This window comes from Corythoichthys intestinalis, chromosome 20, assembly GCF_030265065.1.
Source record: "Corythoichthys intestinalis isolate RoL2023-P3 chromosome 20, ASM3026506v1, whole genome shotgun sequence".
Lineage (NCBI taxonomy): Eukaryota > Metazoa > Chordata > Actinopteri > Syngnathiformes > Syngnathidae > Corythoichthys > Corythoichthys intestinalis.
The window spans coordinates 31,791,864-31,811,256 of NC_080414.1; the positions used below are offsets into that span (position 1 = coordinate 31,791,864).

Here is a 19,393-nt window from a genome sequence, read left to right on the forward strand (position 1 = left end):
TACAGGGGAATAAATATGAATGAATGCACAAAGGATCTTCAGAAGCAAAAAATCCTTCAACACCTCCCTCTATCTATCCCAGGTGTTATGAGGGACGCGTTGGCAAAATGTGTGAATGCAGCAGCAATGATGTGGCCACAGAGGACATGGACCGCACCTGCCGCAAAGACAATGGCACTGACATATGCAGCAACAATGGCGACTGTGTGTGCGGCACGTGCGAGTGTAAGAAAAGAGACAACCCAGAGGAGCGGTATAGTGGGCAGTACTGCGAGTGTGACAACTTCAATTGTGACCGCTCAGGGAACAAACTGTGTGGAGGTGAGCAGCATAGTAGAACCTTTAAAGGCATTTGGCATCTATGTTATTTTGAGACAATATGAATTGTCTTCCTTATGTGTTTGTTGTTCCTTAGGGCACGGACGTTGTGAGTGCAGAGTATGCATCTGCGACAACATGTGGACTGGAAGCGCCTGTGACTGTTCGTTGGATACTAGCACTTGTCTGGCAAGCAACAAACAGATTTGTAATGGCAGAGGGAAGTGTGAATGTGGGACCTGCAAGTGCACCGACCCCAAATTCCAAGGTCCCACCTGTGAAACATGCCCTACTTGTCCAGGGGTGTGCACTGAACACAAGTAAGTTTGATCTTTCAGAAAAGAAAGACTTGGACGACACTCTTTCATACACCAATCAAGTTAACATGGACAGTAGGGATGGAAACTTTTGGGTACATCCAGAGGTGTGTAGAGTAGCCAAACATTTTACTCAAGTAAGTGTAGCGTTACTTCAAAATAATATTACTCAAGTAAAAGTAGTCTTCCGAAAAATGTACTCAAGTACAAGTAAAAAAGAATCCAGTGTAAAGAATACTCAAGTAAAGAGTACAGTAACTGCATACAATGTTTGATTTTTTTTAAACAATGGCATTTTTTTTCTATCAGCACAAGCTTAAATATATGAACTGTTGTTATAATGATACAGTACAATAACTCATTACATAACCACATTAAGCCAAAGAAATTAGAAAAAAGAAAATCGAATTCCAGCAAGAGAAAACTGACAGAAATTAAGCATTATTTGTCCAAAGAGCATAACTGTCCTTTAGTGGAGAAAATAGTTCCTAGTTTGAATTGTGAATACAGTAGTTCTTCGTCGTTACTATTATGAAATTAAAAGGATCATATCTCCAGTTTTCTGTGGTCAGACGGTGCCAAATAAAAACTGGGAGGGAGGTTTAAATCTGCGCTTTCGAGTCATGTTGAGGGCAGCCCTCTATGTCAAATACTTCATTTTTACGGTGCTTTAAGGACGCCACGTGATTGGATAGGCTGGCGTGATCATAGAACGGCAAGCTTGCGTCTGATTGGTGTTATGGACTCACGTGATTATTGTTGCGACATTTCTTTGGTGAAGTTAGTAGTGCTACTCTTGACATCGCTGGCAAAAAATAATACCGTATTTTTCGGACTATATGTCGCACCTGAGTATAAGTCGCACTAGCCCAGCCCAAAAATGCACAATGAAGAGGGAAAAAAAAACATATAAGTCACACTGGAGTATAGGCTAAGTCGCACTTTCGAGGGAAATTTACTTGATCGAATTCAACACATACAACAGATACAGTATGTCATCTTGAAAGGCAATTTAAAGAAAAAATACAATAGAGAACAACATGCTGAATAAGTGCACAGTATGATAATGTTACATGATGCATGAACAACGAAATGCGAACGCGGCTGGTATGATAACGTAACACAGCTATTAAGTTATTCACATAACTATAGCATAAAGAACGTGCTAACAAGTTTATCAAACCATCAGTGTCACTCCAAAACACCAAAATAACATGTGAAATGGTATAATAATGCGTTAATAATTTCACACATAAGTCGCTCCAGAATATAAGTCGCTCCCCCAGCCAAACTATGAAAAAAAAACTGCGCCTTATAGTCCAAAGAATATGGTAATAAATGTAATATGTAGAATAAAGTGGAAAAATGTAATGACTCTTGTGTAGCCCAAAGGAGCCGAGTAAGAGTAGCATTTTTTCTTCACAAATCTAAAGTAAAAGAAAAAGTATGGCTGAGTAAAACTAATCTTAGAAGTACATTCCTCTCAAAAAGTTACTCAAGTAAATGTAACGGAGTGCATGTAATGCGTTACTATCCACCTCTGGTTACATCACATCACAATACGATAAGATTTGCGATACAAGGAACACAATGATGATCACATGTATGGGTGAGGAAATCATCCTAGGAATTCTACAAAACAACTATTAGACAGAAAAACAAGCTATTTTCATTCTTCAGCTGGGAATTTAAATGAGTTTATCACAAGTAGATGTCCAATCCATTTGAACTGAACCAGTGCTGCAACGATTAACTGATGATTAACTCGAGTACTCGATTAGAAAAAAAGATTCGAATTCAATTTTACTGCTTCGAGTATTCGTTTGATTAAAGTGGTGCTGTAATGGTTTGTTTTGAAAGTGTTTGAATTTAATTTTATTGATTTGGGTGGATACACTGCCCTCTAGTCTGCCTCATTTCACATGGCTGAATCCAGTTGCTAGCCGTTAAGACCAACATGAGCTAAGTTTTTGTTTGAGCTAATGTTTGTTTTAATGAATTCGTAATTTAGTTTAATGGTATATTCAGCTGTTTTTTTGTGGGAATATGTGTCTGAACCATTCATTAAGAGCATTGTGTTAAAAAAAAATAATAATAAACTAGGCCTGCAAGCAGGACTGAACGGGCCCTCGCAATCTAGCGCAACTCGGACGTCACGCAACTCGGACTGTGTGCAGGTCAGGGTGGTGGCAGATCCTCCTCTCTAATCATCTCATTAGAACCTAACAAGCTCGAAAGTCGCCTCTTTACATTCCCACACCCAAGAGATAAAAACCCCTATTGGAGAGAGTACTACAAAAAAGGAGCCACTACTGAGCTGTGCAGCCAAGCCCTTATTCAAAACCAAATTAATCTTCTAACTGGGCCAATTCGACCAAGTGTGCCAACTATTGTGGCTCTATAAGCTCCCTGAGTCTCTGAAAAAAATATATTTCCTTTAAATGGCGAACAAAGGGTCGTCACGGCAACAGACAGAGACACGTGGACATGGGCCGTAAAAAAGTATTTTAATAGGTCTTGAAACTACAATGACCAACATGAAAAGAACTGGACATGTTTTGGAAAAACGAGTGACTTTCTATCGCCACTAGTTGGCGCTGTAGGGTTGATGCAAATGACCCCTACAAGGCCCTTCAGGGTATGACTCTCAACAAGCACGGGAAGTTTGGCGCAGATATCTTGTATATCTTCCGAGTTATGACTGTTCAAAGTTTTTGGAGAGAAAAATTGTTGACAGTCATTTTCACTTTCCTGTTTGGACCCCTCCGCTTCAACGAAACTTCAATATTTTTCATCAGGCACCTGAAGACAGGTCTTAAGGTTTCCCTTATGCAGGTTTGAGGTAGATTGATTTTTTCCCTTTAGAGGAGGAGTGTGTCCCGTAAAAAAGGGCATTTCCTGTTCCCACTAGGAGGCGCCAGGCACAAATGGTAAATTTTCAATCCAGTCCTGCTCAGGCTGGTATACCTCACACACATGCCAGATTTAAAATAGATTGAACGTTGTATGAGGGAGTTATCAGTCATTTTCCGAATTCGGTGTTTTGGCGAAAAAATGGAAGAATTTGGCGCCCCGCCCAGGTCAGGCCCGTGAATGAAAACACACCATTTTTATAACTTAAGATTTCATATGCCTCATGAACAGTCTCACCAATTTTGAGAATGATCAAACTAATTCCCTAGGTGCCAAGGTGTAAAATGTGCACACTGTAAATCGATAAAAAGTTCACATTCAATCCAAAATACCCGATTTCCTGTAGGATTTGGAATGTGTGTGCAAGAGACTTTTTGGAGCAGTTTTGCACAAAGTTTTGACTCTCCAAATTTCATCACTCTATGTTAGAAAAACCTAAATGGAGAGGCCTTTTTGAAAATTTCAAGGGGGCGCCACTGAGCCATTTTGTTAAATTGTTTCGTAACGTTGCAAGATTATCGAACGTTATCCAAAGCCGCATGTATGTGCAAATTTTGGTGAGTTTTTATGCATATTCAAGCCTCCAAATGTAAACTCTTACTGTGAACCCATGAAAATTTCACATTCGATCCAAAATACCCGATTTCCTGTTGGATTTGGAATATGGGTGCAAGAGACTTTTTGGAGCAGTTTTGCATAATGTATCTACTCCCCAAATTTCCTTGCTCTATGTTGAAAAAACCCAATAGGAAAGGCCTTTTTTAAAACTTCTTTCTGTCGCCACTAGTTGGCACTGTAGAGTTGATGCAAATGACCCCTACAAGAACCTTCAGGGTATGACTCTCAACAAACACGGAAAGTTTGGCGCAGATATGTTGCATATCTGCCGAGTTATGACTGTTCAAAATTTTTGGCGAGACAAATTGTTGACGGTCATTTTCACTTCCAGTTTGGACCTCTCCGCTTCAACGAAACCTCAATATTTTTCATCAGGGACCTGAACACATGTCTTGAGGCTCCCCTGAAACAGGTTTGAGGTCAATAGATTTTTTTCCCTTGGAGGAGGAGCCTGTCTCGTAAAGAAGGCCATTTCCTGTTCCCACTAGGGGGCGCCAGGCCTAATGGGTAATATTTCAATGCAGTCGTGTTCAGGCTGGGATATCTCATATACATGCTAGAAATGAAAAAGATTGAACGTTGTATCACGGAGTTTTTAATCATTTTCTGAATTTGGTATTTTGCCCAAAAATGGCCGACTTTGGGACCACGCCCAGGTCAGACCCTTGAGTGAAAACTCACCATTTTCAAAACTTAAGATCTCATATGTCTCCTGAATAGTCTGACCAATTTTGAAGACGATCCAACTATTTTCTTCAGCGACAAGGTCTCAAATGTAAATCGATAAAATTTCACATTTGATCCAAAATTTCCGGCTTCCTGTTGGGTTTGGAATATGGGTGCAAGAGACTTTTTGGAGCAGTTTTGCACAATGTATCGACTCGCCAAATTTCATCGTTCTACGTTGAAAAAACCTAATAGGAAAGGCCTTTTTGAAAATTTCAAGGGGGCGCCACTGAGCCATTTTGTTAAATTTTTTTGTAGATTATCAAAATTTACGTAAAGTTGCATGTATGTGCAAATTTTGGTGAGTTTTCGTGCATGTTCAGGCCTCCAAATGTAAACTCCAACTGTGAACCGATAAAAATTTCACATTTGATCCAAAATATCCGATTTCCTGTTGGATTTGGAATATGGGTGCAAGAGGCTTTTTTGAACAGTTAGGCATAAGGTATCTACTCCCCAAATTTCATTGCTCTACGTTGAAAACCTGAGAGGAGAGGCCTTTTTGAAAATTTTAAGGGTAAAGGGGGCGCCACTGAGCCATTTTTTGACATTTTTTCAAAACGACACAAGATTATCGAAATTTACGCAAAGCCGCACGTATGTGCAAATTTTGGTGACTTTTCGTGCATGTTCAGGCCTCCAAATTGGCCATTTTCATTTGCCCTGAAAAAAGAATAATAATAATAATAATAATAATAATAATAATAATAATAATAATAATAATAATAATAATAATCCTTTGCAAAACAATAGGGCCTTCGCACGCTGAGTGCTCGGGCCCTAAAAATAATAATAATAAGCATTGTACAGCATTTTATCTCGCAGACTATTGCTAAGTAAGTTAGCCAATTCTTCTTTTGTAATGCATAAATCCTCATTTATTTAGTTTTTCATACCGTTTGAGGCTCAGCTCAGGTATTAAAATTTTTTATGTTCCTTATGTTCCTTAATCGATTGCTCAATTATTCAAACTAACTGGTTCATCGATTAATCAACTACTGAAATAATCGATAGCTGCAGCTCTAAACTGAACTTCAAACGGATAGACATCTTATGGCTGACCTCCATAAAGCAGGCCCCCCATCAGATGCAAATTTATATAAAAATGATGTCAATTGTTTGCTCTACGTTTGTGCTTGTTTGTGCTGTAAATGGTTTCGTTTGTGCTCCTATCATTTTTAAGATATTTACAATTCTTTTATAGGTCAATCTGAGTTCAAGCTAAATGCCATTTCGCCAACTGGCTGTCCTCTAAACTTACTGATGAGAAAAGCCAAATAGTTCTGCTTTAGAGTGGCCAGTATTATAACAGCAGGCTCGCCATTCTGAAGCTCATGCTAACGCAAAAGCTACGCTAACACTAGGAGTTACATCTAGTGTCTGATGATCACTCAGCACAGACCTTTAAAAAGCTAAAACAGCATTGCCAAGATGAGAAAACAAATCATACCCTGTTTCCAACCAAGCATGATGGAGCGCAGCCTAGCTTTAGACACATCCTAAACTCCAGTGAGGGGATGAGAGAGCGACGCTGCATATATCATATGGGTGACATGACCCAAACACTGCCACGATGCAAGATAACACACTCCACGTACAATATGAAAATGTCAAACATTGTGAACATATGACAGAAACTTTTTCATCTCGTTGTCGTCTCATCAGACAAAAACTGGCATTTGTCTCGTAATGTTCTAGGCAAGTTTTTTGCTCGTCATCGTGATATCATCGTTATGAAAAATTTGTTCGTTGACCAAATGTTTTCGTTATCGTCATTGTTGACGAAAACAACACTGTTATGCAGAGGGCTGACAATACAGAGCTCACTCAGCCTACCGTGTGGCGTCGACTAAACCATTCTCAGAGAAGGGAAGGGTGAGAGAAATATTTTAATATTTAAATAGCACATTATTGCGTGACTAAAATGACATCTGTATAGATTTTACTTGAATTAACTATACAGCTCCCAAAATATTTATTGTGTCCCAAATTAATGGGGGTGGAAGCTTAGTTAAGGAGGGGAACATGTCCCTTCCGGGATATTCGCCCTTGCATACATGAAAAGTGACACATTTTTATTCAAACGGGACAAAACCATTTTTGTGGGAAAATCATCTGATGAATGTTTTTTTTTAAAGTAGATAGGAAATGGAAATATTTGAATTTTTTTTTTTGCTTGCCAGTGTAATGGTCTATGACAGCGGTCCCCAACCACATGTGTCTATGTGACGAAGGTACATCAGATTTGTTCCCGGAAATAATAAGCCCACACGCTAGAGAAGATGACTGAAAGACGGATGTCTTTTGACAGCTTTTTTTACGGGGAAAGAGCCAGAAGAGGACCCTATAACCTCCAAGAAATGGAAAACTTCTTTTAATAGACAATATAAAGAATCCTGCCTCAAATATGGGTTTGTCTGCTTTGCATAATATGTGGCCGAAAGCTAGCAAACGAGGTAATGAAGCCTTTAAAGCTGCTTCAGCACATAAGAGACTAAGCAACCTGGATTACTTTGGAATTTTTTGAAAGAAAAAAGCTCGGCACGAAGGACAGAAACAGTTACTGAGTGCCACCCCACCAACAAAAGCGAACTATACCTTGTTGCGAACCGTATTGCAAACTTTTCACAATTGGAGAAGAACTTATTATGTCTGCGATCATGGATATTTGCTTTATTTGCCGATCTCCTATTACATCAAGATGGGATCATCTTGTCTCAACAAAACAAGCTCAGGCCTCCAACTGATTAAGCATATAGTGCAAGGGTCTGCAAGCCCGGTCCTCGAGAGCTCCTATCCAGCTTATTTTCCATGTCTCCCTTTTTTAACACACCCGAATCAAATGATCAGCTCATCAGCAAGCTCTGCAGGAGTCTGATAAAGATCCTGATTATTTTAGTCAGGTGTGTTGGAGGAGGGAGACATGGAAAACAAGCTGGATAGGTGCTATGGAGGACCGGAGTTGGATACCCCTAGTATAGGGAAACGTGGAAAACAAGCTGAATATATGCTCTGGAGGACCGGAGTTGGATACCCCTAGTATAGTGAGTTAGAGGTATGTTTCCCTTGCACTTAACATTCGTTTTTAGCTCCGTCATGTTATTTTATATTTGCTGTATTTTTCTGACACACATTACCGCTCCGTGAAAAAAGAAAAAAAAAAAAAAAAAAACGTCACACGGGTCCGTAGTGCAAAAAGGTTTGGGGACCACTGGTCTAAGATACAATGCCTGCAGTAACTCAAAAGAACAACTATGAGCGGTATCCAATGTTCCAGGAAGTTTGAATGAAGCAAGCATTCAGACGACCCCTAACCAATTTACACTAGCTAAATTTCTCACCACTTTTGTTGACTTATGTTACCTCCAGAGAGTGCGTCCAGTGTCGGGCATTCGGCACAGGTGAAATGAAGGAAACGTGCGAACGGGACTGTAGCTACTTCAACTTGATCAAAGTGAAGGACCGGGATAAGCTTCCTCAGCCCAACGATGCCGCCTACCCTGTGATGCACTGTAAGGAGAGAGACGCCAATGACTGCTGGTTCTACTACACTTATGCTGTCAACAACAATACTGAGAAGGAGGTCCATGTGGTTGAAACTCTGGGTAAGATGGACGCATGTAAAAAATCAACTAGGATGTGGTTGTTCTTTATTTTTTGACTAGTAAAGTTCATTCCAGGCTTTATGGATTTGGAATATAAAATAACTGCCATTTGAGAGTGTTAGTAAAATATTTGTCTTAACTTTCCATTACTGTGTTCCAGATTGTCCTGCTGGTCCTGACATCATCCCCATTGTTCTGGGTGTAGTTGCTGGCATTGTCTTGATTGGATTAGCACTTCTGCTCATTTGGAAGCTGCTGACAATCATTCATGACAGAAGAGAGTTTGCCAAATTTGAGAAGGAGAAGATGAATGCCAAATGGGATACGGTGAGGTTACTTCCATGGATACTACAGCTTTCTGAGTCATATTGATGCAAAAAACAGGTGTTAAAAGGGTTAGGCAGTGGGGGATGAAGTACTCACTTTTTTTTTTTTTTTTACTAAAGTAAAAGTACAGATACAGGTGAAATAAAATATGTAAAAGTACAAGTACCTAAGAAATAATTACTGAAGTAAAAGTACAAAGTACTTGCTTTAAAATTTACTTTACAAGTAGAAGCATTTTATCCCGATGCAAAAATATAATACAGTATACGTGTATGTAGACAGTCAGACAGACAGACCGACGGATAGATACAGTGGTATAAAAGAGTATGTGAACCTTTTGGAATTTCTCACATTTCAAATGCATCACACATTTCTCACATCACTATCAAATGCTATCTGATCTTTGTCATAATCACACAGATGAAAATAGTGTCTGCTGTAACTAAAACCACGCAAACATTTATAAGGTTTTCGTATTTTAATTAGGATAGCATGCAAACAATGACAGAAGGGAGAAAAATAAGTAAGTGAACCCTCTGCCTAAGGAGACTTAAAGAGCAGTTGAAACCAATTTTTACCAAACATTTTATGTCAGGTGTGTGCCCAATCACTGATGAGTGTTTTCAGGCTGCCCTGCCCACTATAAAACACACACCTGGTGAGAAATGTCTTGATGGGAACTCGGTCAAAAGAGCTGTCTGAAGACCTGCGATCAAGGATCGTTGATATGTATGAAGCTGGGAAAGGACACAAAACCATCTCTAAAAGTCTGGATGTTCATCAATCGACAGTCAGAGAAGTTGTCTACAAACGAGACTTTGCCACTGTTGATTTTTCCCAAGGAGTGGCCGTCCACCAAAGATGATGCCAAGAGTTCTGCGCAGAATACTGACAGAGGTAAAAAAGGACCCTAAAGCGTCTGCTAAAGACTTCGAGAAAGCACTGGCACAGCCCAATATCTCTGTGCACACATCCACTATATGTAAAACTATGGCCAACAATGGTGTTCATGGGAGGAGTCCACGGAGGAAGCCACTGCTGTCTAAAAAAAACATTGTTGTTCGTTATGTAATGTTCGCAAAAAGACACTTGGACACACCACAGAAGTTGTGGCAAAATATTTTGTGGACTGATGAACTCAAAGTTGAATTGGTGGAGGGAGCATCATGCTATGAGACGGTTTTGCTACCTCAGGGCCTGGACAACTTGCAATCATTAATGGAAGAATGAATTCAAAAGTTTTGCAGTAATACCTGAGGCCATCTGTCAGACAGTTGAAGCTAAAAAGAGGATGGATGCTGCAACAAGACAATGATCCAAAACACAGAAGTAAATCAACTTCAGAATGGTTTCAGAAGAACAAAATACATGTCTGGAGTGGCCAAGTCGAAATTCAGACTTGAACCTCATTGAGATGTTGTGATGCCAGACATCCCAGGAATCTGACTGAACTATAGCAGTTTTGTGGAGAAGAATGGGCCAACATTAGTCCTGATCGATGTGCCAGACTGATCTGCATCTACAGGAAGCAACTGGTTGAAGTTATTGCTGCCGGGGGGGGGGGGGCACAAAATATTAAATGTGGTGGTTCATTTACTTATTTCCCCTTCTGTCATTGTTTGCATACTATCCTCATTAAAATATGAAATCCTGTAAATGTTTTGGCTGGTTTTAGTTAAAGGACATATTTTTTTCATCTGTGTGATTTTGACAAAGATCAGATCATATTTAATGGGGATTTTATGCTGAAATGTGAGAAATTCCAATAGGGGCAGATATTTTTTAATACCACTATAGATAGATAGATAGATCGATAGATAGATATTCAAAGAAAGAACCATAAAATTAATTGACTGCTCAGTTTAATTTAAAACTGTGAAGATTGGAAAAAACAAGCAATAAAATTGACTGTGCTGTAAACAAGTTTAACAAGCTCAAAAACTCCCAAATTTATCTTGGGATTTATTATTGGTCAAAATCTTGTTCACCTGCCTAGTCTAGCTTGTACTCATGTCGCTGCCTCTAGTGCTCAGCTGGAGGCATGAAAACGAAACTATCAGTTCACAATGAAGACAAAAACAAACAGAAGTAACGTGTAACGCAGGTGACAATTTGAAAAGTAGTGGAGTCAAAAGTACAGTTACCAGCTGTAAAATGTAGTAAAGTAAAAGTAAAAAGTACCGCTTCATATTTGTATTCAAGTAAAGTACAGAAACACAAAAATGTACTTAAGTACAGTAACAAAGTACCTTGACTTCGTTACATTCCTCCACTGGGCTTAGGTGCAATATTTGCTGCTAAGAAAGTCATTCATTTTGGATGATCAGGAGAGAAGATGAGCTTTGGAGACCTGTAAACATTATGATAAAGGGTCTCTCTCTCTTTTTTTTTTTTTTTTTTTTTTTTTTGGGGGGGGGGGGGTCTCATCTGTCGAAACAGATCCAATTTGTTGCCTTTAAACAGTCCTCAAAATATAATGGAAAATGTTGGTTGCTCCATGGACTTTTTAGGGAATGTTATGCACTCAGAGCATAGTTGAACCTTTTTCCGGGGAGTGTCTGCACCTCCTCCTCTTCCCACTTCCTGCCTGGTGTACAGTCATCAGCCAACATCAATATGACAAAAGTGCAGCACGATTTAATGGGCTGTAATCTTTCGCCACCTAGCGGTGGGATAAATAAAATATTTAATCTATTTCGTATCTCTGCCTCCACCTTGTGGTGGGATTAGTGTAGTATGTATATTCACTTTCACTCTGATCTATTTTGTGTTATGCACGTTTTCATTCTTACCTTTTCTCAGCCTTTGTCTGGCTGTCTTCTTTACCTTTCTCCCGCTGAATTCTGTCTGTGCTTATTCTTTATCTGTAGCAAGAAAATCCCATATACAAGAGTCCTATCAATCAGTTCCAGAATCCAAACTATGGACGTAGAGCTGCTGTTCTTTAAGTTCGTATTCTTTCACAGTTCCATTTTATTTTCCTGCATGGGTTGTTTGTGTGTGTGCACTGTCTCTCAGCATCTTCTTTTGTCTCTCTGTTTGCTATACCCTAAATAATACATGAGCTTACAAGGGATCATAAGGAGGAATATTATAGTGACAAAGCATGAGTGTGCTGTTATACACAGGATTTGAGGATCAAGTTTCTTTTCTGGCTACAATTACAAAAAGCCTTTTCTGGTAAGTATGTTTAACGCGGTTGTGTGTGTACAGTGGTATGAAAAAGTATCTGAATCTTTTGGAATTTCTCACATTTCTGCATAAAATCACCATCAAATGTGATCTGATCTTTGTCAAAATCACACAGCTGAAAAAAAAAGTCCTTAACTAAAACCACTCGAACATTTATAAGATTTCATATTTTAATGAGAATAGTTTGCAAACAATGACAGAAGGGGGAAAATTACGTGAGTAAACCATCAATTTTAATATTTTGTGCCCCCCCTTTGGCAGCAATAACTTCAACCAGACGCTTCCTTTAGCTGCAGATAAGTCTGGCACATCAATCAGGACTAATCTTGGCCCTTTCTTCTCTACAAACCTGCTGGAGATTCCTGGGATGTTTGGCATGAATCGCTGTCCTTCGGTCATGCCACAGCGTCTCAATGGGGTTCAAGTCTGGACTTTGACTTGGCCACTCCAGAATGTGTATTTTGTTCTTCTGAAACCATTCTGAAGTTGATTTACTTCTGTGTTTTGGTTCATTTTCTTCTTGCAGCATCTATCCTCTTTTTAGCTTTAACTGTCTGACAGACGGCCTCAGGTTTTCCTGCAAAACATCATGATAAACTTTTGAATTTATTCTTCCATTAATGATTGCAAGTTATCCAGCCCCTGAGGTAGCAAAACAGCCCCAAATCATGATGCTCTCTCCACCATGCTTCACAGTGGGTATGAGGTGTTGATGTTGGTGTGCTGTTCCATTTTTCCTCCACACTTGGCGTTGTGTGTTACTCCCAAACAATTCAACTTTGGTTTCACCAGTCCTCAAAATATTTTGCCAAAACTTCTATGGAGTTTCCAAGTGCCTTTTTGCGAACATTAAACAAGCAACTATGTTTTTTTTTTTTAGTCCTCCCATGAACACCGTTCTTGGCCATAGTTTTACATATAGTTAATACTAGTATGTGCAGAGATATTGGATGTGATTTCAGTGATTTCTGTAACTCTTTAGAAGACACCCTAGGGTCCTTTTTTTTTTTTTACCTCTCTGAGTATTCTGCGCTGAACTCTTCAGCCGTCATCTTTGGTGGACGGCCACTCCTTGGGAGAGAAGCAACAGTGCCAAACTCTCCCCATTTGTAGACAACTTCTCTGGCTGTCGATTGATGAACCTCCAGACTTCTAGAGATGGGTTTGTATCCTTTATCAGCTTTATACAAATCACCAATCCTTGATCGCAGGTCTTCAGAAAGCTCTTTTAACCAAGCCATAATGCACATCAGACAATGCTTCTTATTAAGACATTTTTTACCAGGTGTGTGTTTTATAGTGGGCAGGGAAGCCTGTAACCACTCATCAGTGATTGGGCACACACCTGACGTAAATTGATTGGTAAAAAAATTGGTTTCAGTTGCTCTATAACTCTCCTTCGGCAAAGGGTTCACTTTCTTATTTTCCCCCTTTTGTCATTGTTTGCATGCTATCATCATTAAAATATGAAAAACTATACATGTTTGGGTGGTTTTAGTTAAAGCAGACACTGTTTTTACATCTGTGTGATTTTGATCACATTTGATGGTGATTTTATGCAGAAATGTGAGAAATTCCAGACGGTTCAGTTACTTATTCATACCACTGTACCTTCAAACATTAGCTCAAAGGCATGGTTTTATAGTGTTTTGCGTGCATTTTAAATTAATAAATTACAACCAAATCATGGTAGCCATATGGCTTGGGTAAACAGGAATGAGTTTTGCATTTTTGAATGAAACATAATTCTGACTATTTGTTTTGTTCAATTCACAGGGTGAAAATCCAATCTACAAAAGTGCTGTTACGACTGTGGTCAATCCCAAATATGAAGGCAAATGATGAAGAGTTTGACATCTGCTGCATTTGAAGGAAGATTATGTTGTTGCATTTTGTTGCTTCGTCATTTAAATGCACACGCGTCTGTATTTTTACTAACACATATTTATATGCTTTTGTTGTATTTTAGCTGTACATTATGTGTATATACTTTTCAAATGCATATTTCTTAAAAGTTGATCACTTTAAGTTGTTTTCTTTCCTGCCAATGGTCTGTTGCGGGCATATAATTTCACCTGATTTACGGATAATGGATATCATGTATATTAATTTATGCCCCATAAATATTCAGCTTCTCAAATGTTGCGTTTATCTCCTGGCTTGTCCTCTATCCACCTTACCCGTCTCTGCACTGACTGTTTGTCTCTGGTGTCCTTCTATGTGACAAGATCTAAAATGTTTTTGATACTTCAGTCATTAGCCATAACATCACATGATATCATAATATGTGTATATGTTGAAAAGCAAATATCAATTTACATTTCATCATTTATCTTCAGTTTAGCATTTTGGCAAGGTTGTTATGCTGCAAAAGTGAATATTTGTAAATGTAGTTTGGACTGCAGCTCAGAACTAATGAAGTTTTATTGCACTCTGAAATATTGCTTACTTTGAAGGAATTACACCACAATAAATGGAATCAAATGACATTTTTTTTATGGTTGATATGCAATCGCGAATGGATTGTAAACCACTTGAAAATTAGGAACTGCTAGCGATGTTGTCAACTTTTTTTTTTTTTTTTTTTTAATTAATCTTAGCAATCCTTTTTCTCAGGTCCTTTCCTGTGTTTTTGCTAAGCATGCCAAAAATGTCTTGTTTTTTTTTGTTTTGTTTTTTAAAGCATTTAATCATTCACCTAAATGCCTCACAAGCACCACACATGCGCCTTTACAGTATTGTTTGGAAAAAGTGCCTTTTATTTCAAGTACCATGATATCTCCCAATGCTGTAATGATTTATTTATTAAATAAACTGTAAAAACTAAATTGATGTCTGTTTCTTAAACCAGGTAAAATATGCACCATGCATTCTCAAGGGGAGTAAACTAAACATAGACGATGGGCTGTTTTCATAGACTTTACACGAATGAGAATACTGTATAGCATGTTGTATGTTATATGTATTCTGAAATCACGTTTTGACTATATTTAAATCTGAATTGAGGTGCCGGTATATGTTGCATGAAGACATGTAGTTAAAATGTGGAATATTGTTGCTTATTTGACACTTCCCGCCAATTAGTCAGCTTTAATTTGAGTCTCTCGGATAAAATTTGGTTGCTCATATTCAGCCAAATGGTTCTGAAATCCGAACTCATTGGCCAGTGCCTCACAGTGCAGGTGGATCATGACCAGTGTTGTAATCTGATTACTTTCTTTCAGTAACGAGGAATCTAACGTGTTAGTTTTTCCAAGCCAATAATCTGATTAAAGTTAGTTTCCTCAGTAACTGTGCGTTACTATTTTGTTTTTGCCTCATACTGTATGTAGAATGAACAATACTGTAGTCATGTACGAAGAGCATTTGAATAGAAAATACCACATTTGAGTTTGGGAGTGACATCACATCTCACGTTTTCTCATCGGAAAAAAACGGGTCACGTGCAGTACCATGCTGTATGCGCGCCGTCTGCCACATAGCCTACCTATCAGGATGTTAATAGTAAAGGAGCCGGAGAGCTACAACAAACGGCTGCATTTGCTCACTGGAGATACAGCCATTACTTCACATATCCGTCCAGTAAAGATGACAAAAATATCTCTGTGCGTTGCAAACTCTGCGCTGGTTATGATGGACTGTCGACCGCCAGGCCATTTGGGGGCCCTAAACAAAATAATGCAAAGGGGCCCATATTTTTGGCCCACCATTTCATCACAGTGTACTGTGAAACCATACATGCAATCCAACCCATACGTCCATATTTTGTATATAAATCAGATTTTGTTGCACTGCATACTTCAAACTTCTCACCCCAAATGATTGTCAGTACTTACAGCAGATAGCGCCAAACCTTTTTCTAAAAGAGGAAAGAAGTTAAGGAAGAACTTTTATTTTTTTAAGCTTGTAATCAAGTATCAAAACTCACAAAAGTAAAGCAAACTGTAGTAAACAAAATAGAATATAAATTAAAAAATCACTAGATTGTGGGCCCCCTAGTGGTCAGGGGCCCTAAGCAGCTGGATAGTCTGCGTATAGGCTGGGCCGGCCCTGTTGACCGCTATATACTCGACATCCAATTCAACAATGGAGCACTTGGAATTACAGCACAACGCGTCGCGAAAAAAACTCAAAACAAGACGACAGGTGACGAGACAGCCAGCAACTAGCCTTTATAATATGTGTAATTATGTACAGTTTATAGTTAGAGTTTGTAATCGTAGGCGGAGTTTTACATTTGTGGGACTGGGGGGAGAAGCATGTTGAAGACTGAAACGAAAGTCAAAAGTTTGGACACACTTCATAATTTTTGCGTTTTATATATTTTCACTGCTATTGTATATTCTCACTGAAGACATCAAAACTATGAACGAACATGTGGAATGGCAAAAAAAGTGAAATAACGGAAAACAGGTTTTGTAATCTACATTCTTCAAAGTATCCACCTTTGAGGTGTCTCCAAACTTTTGGCCAATACTGTACAGTATATATATACTGTATATATATATATATATATATATATATATATATATATATATATATATACATACACACACACACACACACATATTGATACTGTTCGAGTTCAATCAGCTGTTCAAGTTGTTGTTGGTAGCGTTTGAAAGCTTAGGTTTAAAGAAATTCTAAATATCCATCTTGCCTCCTCTGGTGTAGTTTTGGCTAAGCAAAGCAAAGGATAGTCTCAAGGTGTTAGTCACATGATCTGTTCGAAAAATGATTTTGACCCATTATGAAAACTGTACGTTGTAGGATTTTTGTTCATTTCATAAATTTTTGTTGTTTTATTGCTTTACAACTTTTATAGACAACATTTTAATGGCTAGGTCTTTATTTCAAAGGGGAAGTTCAGAATTTTTTACTTTGGGCTTCATCTTGGAGTTAGCGGGGATTTAATTAGTCGTTGGACTTTATGTAAACAAATTCCGTGCAGTTTGTCAGTTATTTGTTAGTTTTAAGGCTCCAGGATGGCTAAACTAGGGCGAGTCAATGGTGGTTGAAATCAACTCCATCGACTAATTAAACCCCCGCTAACTCAAAGATTAAGCCTTATTGAAAAACTCAATTACACGTGATGAAATGTTTCTGTTATTTTTATGTTGAGGCAGCAAAAGGAGAAAAATTGGTAAAAAGTAACTGATAAGTTACTTTTAAAGTAATTTTGTTACTTTGATAATAAAGTAATCAGTAAAGTAACTAGATTACTTTTTTGAAGTGTAATCAGTAATCAGTAATTAAATTACTTTTTTAAGTAATCCGTGACAACACTGATCATGACACAAGGTAAGCGCCGTCGCAATGTGCTCATGTGCAATAGTCCCATTGCAGGACGTGCGTTTTTTTTTTTTTTTTTAATGTAAACTTTTGTTTTTCATTATAAAAGCAGCCGTTGTGCAGAGACATGGCTTCCTGGATCCCGTTTATGTACATCAATCTTCATCATTCACAGATAAACCCCCTCATCATTCACAGATAAACCCCTTTAGCCTGGATTTAACAGTATTATATAAATACTCGGGCTGTCCTGATCGCATATTTTTGCAACAGAGTCCAATTCACCTGATTTTGAGAATCTGCCGATACCGAGTCCCGATCAGATACCGAAAGAAAGGGTGTTTTTTTTTTTTTTTTTTTTTTTTTTTTTTTTTTTTTTAATGCTTTGACGCTCTCGCTGCTGAGAACAGCCTCTCACTCACACAATGGATGAGTTGCCACAGCACACTTGAGACTGTGTACCGAGCTTAACGATAATTAACACATTTGTGCCTTCAATCGTAGAGCTACCGAGGCATCTCTGGCCAGATCAAAGCTAGAAACCTGTCAATCATCGTTAACTTTAAGTACCTTGATAAATACCATATTCTCTTCTGAAAGTCAATATGATTTTCGTTCAAATAGATCAACAACAATGGCACTGTTAGAAACAGTAGAAGAAATCACAAAATCCATAGATGAGAAACAACATGCTATATGAATACTGTATCTATTGACTTGAAAAAAAGCATTTGATACCATTAATCATCAATTATTAATCAGCAAATTAGATATGGCATTAGAGGAATAGGATTAGATTGGGTTAGGAGCTATTTATCTAAGAGGAGACATTTTGTTAAACTAGGGGATTTTTGTTCTTCTCACCTGGATATTGTGTAAGGGGTACCACAAGGGTCGGTGTTGGGGCCCAAATTGTTTATTTTGTATATTAATGATATTTGCAATGTGTCTTAGTTATTGAAATTGGTTCTTTTTGCCGATGACAGAAATATTTTTTGTTCAGGAGAGAATTTAAAGAAATTACAGGAAGATAATATGAATGAAATGGGTAATTTAAAAATTTGTTTTGATTATAGTAAATTGTCTTTAAACTTAGTAAAAAAGCAAAATTCATGTTTGGTGATAATAAAAGGAATTCACAGACATTTATTTCTATTGAAGGTGTGGACATTGAGAGAGTTTTTGAAATAAAATTTCTTGGAGTCATTATTAACAGAAAAAAATCAATTGGAAACTACATATAAAATATTTGCTAATAAAATGTCAAGGAGTATTTCAGTGATAAATATAGCAAAATTGTTTTCAAGATTGTAATTCTATATATTCTGTACTGTTCTTTAGTTCTTCATTATTTAACTTACTGTGTGGAAGTCTGGGGAAATAATTACAAAAATGCATAGCAATCTCTAACGATTCTTCAAAAAAAGTAATACGTATTATTCATAAGAAAGGATATGTGGACCATACTCATTCCTTTTTTGGTTTCAAAGATTTTAAAATTTGCCGATTTGGTGCATTACCCAACTACAAATTATGTTCAAGGCAAAAAATTATAAATTGCCTGGTAATAGTCAACAATAGTTTAAGTTGGAAGAAGAGCATTATAATAAGTTAAAAGAATTTCAAAATATTTATCAATTTAAGAGAATGTTTAAACAGTCAATATTTCAGTGTTACATGTGCGAACCTGTGCAATGATAGTTTTTGAAGTTTTTATTTGTCTTTTGTGTTTATTTACGTATTGAATTATTTTGTGATATTGATATGCCTGTACAACATGTATAGTTTTGAATTAGATGGAGGTGCGTCTTATGTATAAAATTCATTATATTTTGAATGTGTAGGGGTGGGGACCTTATAAGCTATGCTTCTTCTCACTCGTTTTCAGATGTTTGTGTTATCATTTTAATTGATAATTTTTGTGTGGATTATTTTGTCTTAACATCTGGAATAAAAACAATCAATCAATCAATCAATCAATCAATCAATCAATCAATCAATGTATCAAAAACCAAATGCCAGCTGCACTGGTGACCAAGAAAAAGAGTTTGGTCGCACTGCATTGCAGGAGAGTGGTTGAAAGGC

The 19,393-nt window shown here is 37.8% G+C and overlaps 1 protein-coding gene across 4 annotated transcripts in view; it reads left to right on the top strand.

The window, feature by feature from the left end:
* Positions 1-14,844, top strand: part of itgb1a (integrin, beta 1a) — a 69,600-nt gene extending 54,756 nt beyond the window's left edge. For 3 of the 4 annotated variants that reach the window (XM_057824290.1, XM_057824288.1, XM_057824289.1), the window contains 6 exons: positions 83-321; positions 416-638; positions 8,262-8,497; positions 8,658-8,824; positions 11,695-11,772; positions 13,793-14,844. In XM_057824290.1, the coding sequence (XP_057680273.1) occupies positions 83-321; positions 416-638; positions 8,262-8,497; positions 8,658-8,824; positions 11,695-11,772 (943 nt within the window). In that variant the 3' untranslated portion in view covers positions 13,793-14,844. The remainder of the gene's footprint in view (positions 1-82; positions 322-415; positions 639-8,261; positions 8,498-8,657; positions 8,825-11,694; positions 11,773-13,792) is intronic. The other variant, XM_057824291.1, reaches the window with a different exon arrangement.
* The last annotated feature ends 4,549 nt before the right edge of the window (positions 14,845-19,393 follow it).